At 42.6% G+C, this 7,641-nt stretch overlaps 1 protein-coding gene across 1 annotated transcript; it reads right to left on the reverse strand.

Moving 5' to 3' along the window:
• Window positions 1–6,570: 6,570 nt before the first annotated feature.
• Window positions 6,571–7,419, reverse strand: LOC144493142 (gap junction beta-1 protein-like). The gene has a single exon (XM_078212043.1). It carries the CDS (start codon window positions 7,417–7,419, stop codon window positions 6,571–6,573), a length of 849 nt encoding a protein of 282 aa, XP_078068169.1.
• Window positions 7,420–7,641: the final 222 nt, after the last annotated feature.

Here is a 7,641-nt window from a genome sequence, read left to right on the forward strand (position 1 = left end):
ATGATCTGTTATATTGGCAGACACTGAAACAGATTTCCTGTTTTTCCTCCTGGCAAGAAGCATACAGCATGGAGGGAGGAAAAAGACAATCTTGCAACAATATAAGAGGGGAAATTAATATACCATACTTGCCTAATGATTGGAGGCAGAATGGAATAAAGATAGTTATTTGTATGAGTCAGACAAGCCCCAACTCTGATGAAGGGTCATCCTGACTCGAAACATTGGCTCTATTCTCTCTCCATAGATGCTGCCAGATCTGCTGAGACTTTACAGTATTTTCTGTTTTTGTTTCAGATTCCAGCACCTGCATTATTGTGCTTTTAAGCCCCATGTTCTGATTAATTGGAAATTTCAGATTTTTGTAACATTGCATTCTGTTTATTCTGATAGTGATTGATATGAGTAATTGGAACTCTTGCCTTTTAGTTATCTAATGTCAGCAACAAACAGATATAGTAGTCAGATGCAAAGTAAAATCTTCTCATTGCCCCAGCCTTAGAAGGATACCATCCTACTGTACCAATGTGACATTTGTTCCACTTCTCACACCAATGATTCTGTTACCTCTGTATTTTTTGCCTCATTAGGGAATCATCTTTTCTGTGGGCCGAATTAGGGTCGTGAACAAAGCCCAGTCCATCACGCAAACCAGCCTCCCATCTATTGACACTGTCTACACTTCCCGCTGCCTCGGAAAAGCAGCCAGCATAATCAAAGACCCTATGTACCCCAGACATACTCTCTTTCACCTTCTTCCGTCGGAAAAAAGATACAAAATTCTGAGATCACGTACCAACCGACTCAAGAACAGCTTCTTGCCTGCTGCCTTCAGACTTTTGAATGGATCTACCTCGTATTAAGTCGAACTTTCTCTATACCATAGCTATGACTGTAACATTACATTCTGCACTCTCTCCTTTCCTTCTTTATGTATGGTGTGCTTTGTCTGTATAGCGCACAAGAAACAATACTTTTCACTGTATACCATTACATGTGACAATAATAAATCAAATTAATTATTGGAAAATGGATTGAGATGGCCAAACTCATTTCACATGAGATCGAAGGTTACAAAATAGATTCAGACAAAGACTCAACAATCCATTTCATCTCATTTGGTCAGAATACCAGTCTTACTGCCTTCTTCAATGGCATCTACCTGTTTATGAAATATATCCTGCATCTTGACCTCAATCTCATTCATGAAAATCAGTTATGGCATTTATCTCCCTCTGCGTAAATAAATACTTCCTGACATTGGTTTTAAACTTGCCTTTTAGAGCCATGAATCTTTTTGCATTGTTTTGAAGAAAACATTTTTTCAAATTTGTATTTACAAATACATGTTTTAAAATTCAGACTGTGAATACATGACTAGAATACGGCACCAAACCATTATTTCAATAGGCAGTCAACTGTAAACCAGGGAAATGACCTGAAATGCAGTTGCCATATAACAATATAAAACATATTTTTTGGGAAAAAGGTGCAATGAAGAAGTAGAAATTCTGATGCAGAATATACTGCTTACTTTCTGTCTTTTTGCTGCATCTAAGTTTAATCTCGGGAAACAGATAGAACAGTCTGAAATCACACACCAACCAATTCATGAACAGCTTCAGTCTGCTGCCATCAGACTTTTGAATGGACTTACCTTGCACTAACACTACATTCTCCACTCTCTCCTTTCCTTCTCTATGTATGGTATGCTTTGTCTGTATAGCGTGCAAGAAACAATACTTTTCACTGTATACCATTACATGTGACAATAATAAATCAAGTCAAATCAAGAAGTGTAGCAAGCCATCGATTTTGAGCTTTGAACTAGGACAAGAGGTCAACTTTGAAAGCTTGCTAGGACTACCCTCATCACAAGAATATGCATTGTTTGATGTCAAAAGTGGCTTTGCCAATATTATTTTCCTGACTATATTGTGTTCATTAGGATTTTTATCAAACATGTAACTTAGTTCACACAATACACAGTTATTTATCATCATAAACATTTCCTGTTTTTAAAATCTCCTTTTTTCTTCCAAATTTCCATTAATGAAGACAACTTTCCAGTTTTATGGGTTCTTCTGTCTAAAAGTAAACTTCAATTTAGATTTTTCAATGTTTATGAAACTTCATAACTTCTCTTGACAATGTGGTAGCACAATGTTTAATACTGCTGCCTCACAGCGCCAGGGACCCGGGTTTGACTCATGGCTTGGGTCACTGTCTGTGTGGAGACTGCATGTTCTCCTTGAGAGTGCATGAGTTTCCTCTGGGTGCTCCGGTTTCCTCCCACAGCCTGAAAGACGTGCTGGTTAGGTGCATTGGCCATGCTAAATTCTCCCTCAGTGTACCCGAACAGGCGCCGGAGTGGGGCAACTCGGGGATTTTCACAGTAACTTCATTGCAGTGTTATGTAAGCCTACTTGTGACACTAATAAATAAACTTAACATTTTCAATAACTGACCCACCTTGCTGACCCTTATCAACCAGTTCCATCTCCCTTGTCTCTCTGTGGTCCTAGCCTTGTTTCACACCTTAATCACCCCTATCTCCACTCCCAGATCATTTGGAGTGCTGTCCTGAACAGAAGTGCGCTCCAGCCAACTCTTTTTCGATCCTAATCCACAAACATTGGGAAGCATGCTAATAGATGGACCTATCTATTTTTATCTATTCATATACATGGATGAAATGACTCATGAACGATGTCAGTGAAAACATTTGGACCTTTTCTATCTTCATAGTTCATCTGAAGGTTGATTTCCTTGCGGGGATATGGTTCTCAAATATGTTACACCAGTTTGACATTACCCTCAACAGTAAATGGCAGCAAACTGTGCTGTGCAGAGTACTACAACAAATCTGATCCTATCCTCTTTGGACCTGCACTCCCATCAGGGTAGCAGGATAGTGATTTTCCCTTAAGGTAGGAATGATGAACTGTAGCATCCCCACCAGCACCATGAATTAGCTGAATCAACGCACACTGTGGGATCAAACCTAAAATGTTCTTAATCTATCTATCTGAGCGATGTTGTCTTTACCTCTCAGGAGCGGCACGGTGGCACAGTGGTTAGCACAGCTGCCTCACAGCACTAGGAACGCAGGTTTAATTCTGACCTTGGGAGACTGTCTGTGTGGTGTCTGCACGTCCTCCTCGTACCTTCCTCTGGGTGCCCCGGTTTTCGCCAACAGTCTAAAGAAGTGCAAGTTAGGTGGAATGGTCATGCTAAATGCGTGGGGTTACAGGGATAGGGCAAGGGGTTTGGACTTGGGTAAGATGCTCTTTTGGAGAGTCGGTGCAGAGTTGATAGGCCAAATGGCCTCCTTCTGCACTGTAGGGATTCTATGGAGAACCCTCCTGTGGAGTATGTTACTAGGATTTACAGATGGTGATTAGTTTCCATAGAGTTTGCATAAACTCTACTGTGTACTTACTTAACTGACAGACTGTCTGTTCAATAAATATAACCGTCAATAGTTAACCTATGGCTCCAACTCTATTGCTACAGATCCAATGCTGAATCATTTAATAACTATCGTATTTGTATGTGTAAGCAACTAACTCCAGTTCAACACTTTCTTCTGTTGATAAAATGAATTTGAACAAGGCCTTCTTAGTCTCATAAGACAGTTCAGAAGCCCAAGCAGTGCTACATAAATATAAAACTATCACATTTATTTATCAATGCAGTCAACCAAAACAATTAGCCCTTTCATTCACAAAATCATTGTGTTCACCCAATTTCCCTGGTTCCAATCATTTTCTGTTGAGAATAAATAAGTGACAAAAACAGGAAATGGAAAGCGCAATGAGTAAAGATCACATTTTAGGGTCTATTGTTTGGGGATTGGCAGTTAGTTGAAAAAGTGGTTCGATGAATCTATTAGGGGTTTATGTTTGATAAAGTATTCACATTTTTTATCATCTTTGTTCAGGGCTTGAATGTATCATGTGCCATATATCCCAAGTGAAACAGGTGGCACTCAGCTCCTAGACTAACCCCTATGTTTTATTGTAGATGTGCAAGGAGTACCTCACTTACATTTCCTCTGTCTTTGTTGGGAAGCGATTGATGGGGGCATGGGCACATCTGATCTCAATTCTGTGTATCAACCCCAGATGCAAATAAAGAGCACAGGAATTTATAGCTGACAAAAAAACCTCTCCCTATCACCAGCAGCTGTTTGAGGCTGAACTTTCACCATCCTATTTTGCCTTGAGATGAATTGCTGACTATACATCGACTACATTACCAAGGCCATAACACCATCCATCTCCGCCTTTTTTGCAGCTAATCTGCTCCTGAACTCCTCATCCACGCATTTGTTACCCTTGAACCTCACTAATTCAATGCTCTCCTACTGGCCTTCCTTCTGCCACCATCCAAATTCCTGCTGCATGTAGTCTAATTTGCACAATTCCTTTTCACCCATTACTCCTGGCCTACCATGGCTCCTAGTCCACCAATGCTTCAATTTTAAAATTCTCATCCTTGTTTTCAAATCCTTCCATGACTTTTCAATTCTCTGATTGTGTAAATTTCTCTAGCCAATGAGAGATATATGCACTCCTCCAATTGTGACCCCTTGCACATTCATTTTGTTTTATCACTCCACCACTTTTGGGAGCCTTCAACTGCCATGGACCTAATTCCCTCCCTAAACCTCTCCTCCTCTCTGTCCTTCATTAAAGCCAATCATTTTGACCTTTGGCCCATCTCCATTAATAGCCAACTTGTTTTTAGCAGACTGAAGAGATGTTACAGTGTTAAGTACAATTAAAGCTAAACACACTATCACAGGTGTGGCACTAACTGCTGCCCATTTAAATACTCATCATGCCCACTGTCTTCCCATTCATTTTGGCAGTTGTGGGACACTGACGGCAGTTTTAGGACCACTGTCTGCTTTGCAGAGATGGATGTTAAATCCAGAAACAGGGCCTGACCTGACTCTGAAGCATGGTGGTTAAAGTTTATTTATTAGTCACAAGTAAGGCTTACATTAACACTGCAATGAAGTTACTGTGAAATTCCCCTAGTTGCCACATTCCAGCACCTGTTCAGGTCAATGCATCTAACCAGCACGTCTTTCGGACTGTGGGAGAAAAGCGGAGCACCCGGAGGAAACCCACGCAGACATGGGGAGAATGTGCAAACTCCACACAGACAGTGACTCAAGCCGGGAATCGAACCCTGGTCCCTGGCGCTGTGAGGGAGCAGTGCCACTGTGCTACTGTGCCACTGGTGTGCAGCTTCCTGGAAGGTTGACCTCATAATGTTTCCAGTGACCAGCACATGAAATGTTTGAAGAGTTTAGACCAGGTTCAAGAATGCTCACAGTCTCTTGGATCTACTGGGCATTTTTGACCTGGTTTTGAACATTTTTTTTGCAGTTAGACAATCACTTGTCAATGCCCATACTGCCTTATAAGTGGTCTAAACTTTTAAACATTTAGAATTTCTACTTGATTCTCTCGTGTAACATTAACTGGGAGAAACCCTCAAGAAATGGCGCATGTGGCTGCTTGCTCTGTTGCTGCAGTGATATCCAAAGATATGCAGGTTAGGTGAATTGGTCATGGTAAATGCACGGGGATAGGACAGGGAGGGTAGGCCTAGGTAAGATGCTCTTTTGGAGAGTCACTGTAGACTCCATGGGTCAAATGGCCTTCTTCTGCACTGTAGGGATTCTATGGTTCCATTACACCAGTCTCGGTGGAAAAATGTTGAGTAATGGGACAAAACCTCCATCCTTGCTCGTGGCTGGGATTCTCTGGTGTGGCTGAAATCGAATGGGGTTTTGGCTGGAATGCCAAATTCTCCATTCTCCCTTGCAGCGGGGCGGCCATGGACGAGATTGGATAATCTCAACATTCTGGCGGCAATTCAGGGTGTAACTGTTGGAGGAGGAGCACCGCGCATGTGTGCTCAGGAGCTCTGGCTGCGGTAGAGTCAAGGCAATTTAAACAGGGATACCTTGAGCTCATTTGGTGAGGTTGCAAGCGAATAGTGAGCTGACTCAGCTGAAACAATACACTGTGATATGCTCAGCAATGTCCACTGCCATCTGCTTTCCTACTTGAATGATGAACAATAAGACTTTAAGGCAATGGGACCCCCTCACACATTCCGAACCAAACAATCCAACCAATGAAACCTGGTGCACTTTAGGTATTTGCAAACCATGGTTTGGTAACAAGGAGTCGCTGAGACAGTATACCAGTCTGCGAAGAATTTATAGAATTCAAGAAAAGATTGATGCACAGAGGACTAATCTGAACACTGGCCTTGGCAACCAAACATTGGCATCTTCTTGCAAGATGCATGCAATAGTGAATGCCCAGCTAGATGGTTGGAAGACGAGGATCGAATACGATTTGGTCTAATTGCTTTGTAATAGGAATGACATTGGGAACTCCAGGAGAGGAAAGGTGCATTTGAGAATTATTAAGGAGACCATAATTATTAATCTACCATAAACAGGATTGGGATCGGGCGGTGGTGGGAAGGGGCTCAAGCCAAAAAAGGTGGCTCCTTTAAACACAATGCATGTTTTAAAATTCAAGCGGTTCTACAGACATCTTTATTAGATGCACTTTTCCGAAGAGCGTTCATTTTACTGTTTTTCAGGAACGAAGATTCTTGATTTGACAGCAACTCGTTTATTTCATTCGGTCTGAATTGTGGAAACTTACGCCCGTAAAATGCGCTTTTACTGGATCTGGGTTCTTTTTTCTGACACTGTCTCACACAAGCCTTGATGATCAAGTAGCCCACCTCTGCTATATTCAGCAGCACACAGACGCCAGACACCGCCAGCATGAAGATGGTGAAGATAGTCTTCTCGGTGGGTCTGGACACAAAGCAATCCACTGTGTTGGGGCAAGGGAAGGCGTCGCATTTGACCAGGCGGATCATCCTGAAGCCCGGGTAGATCAAATAGAAGATGTACAAGAAGGCGACTTCGAAGATCACTCTGAAGATGATGCTGATCACGTAGGTCCACCACAGGGAGCCGATGATGTGCACTTTGCGCTTGGTCACTTTCTCAATGTCCATTTCCCCAGCCTCTCCCGTCAGCTGCTTGATTCGCAAGATCTTCTTCTCCACATGGTGCTTGTGGGCAACGTGCATGGCCACCAGGAGCGCCGGGGTGGCCACCAGAATCAACTGGAGGGACCACAGCCTGATGTGGGAGATGGGGAAAAACTGATCGTAGCAGACACTGTTGCAACCTGGCTGCTGAGTGTTACAGGTGAAGCCGGTCTTCTCGTCGCCCCACACACTCTCTGCCGCCACCACCAACACCATGATCCGGAAAATGAACAGAACAGACAGCCAGATCCGTCCGATCCCGGTCGAGTGCTTGTTCACCCCTATCAGAACAGTGTAGAAGACTGGCCAGTTCATCTCCACTCAGTCCTGGGAAGGAAAATAATCAATTAAGATGCCAATTCCTCCGTGTCAGCATCGACCCAACGCCTTTTGTAATTGGTGATCATATGCTCTGTAGCGTTCTACATATTATATTAGCATACAACGGTTCCTTTTATTGCACTAACAAAACAGTATTCAGTTCCGACTCCTTCATCTCCACCTACACTAGATAAAGGAATCTGTGTAGTCACTGAG

This window comes from Mustelus asterias, chromosome 4 (genome assembly GCF_964213995.1).
Source record: "Mustelus asterias chromosome 4, sMusAst1.hap1.1, whole genome shotgun sequence".
In the NCBI taxonomy this organism is placed as follows: domain Eukaryota; kingdom Metazoa; phylum Chordata; class Chondrichthyes; order Carcharhiniformes; family Triakidae; genus Mustelus; species Mustelus asterias.

Excerpts from the sequence above, each read along its gene's own strand:
- LOC144493142 (XM_078212043.1), bottom strand. The coding sequence starts at position 7,419 with ATGAACTGGCCAGTCTTCTACACTGTTCTGATAGGGGTGAACAAGCAC.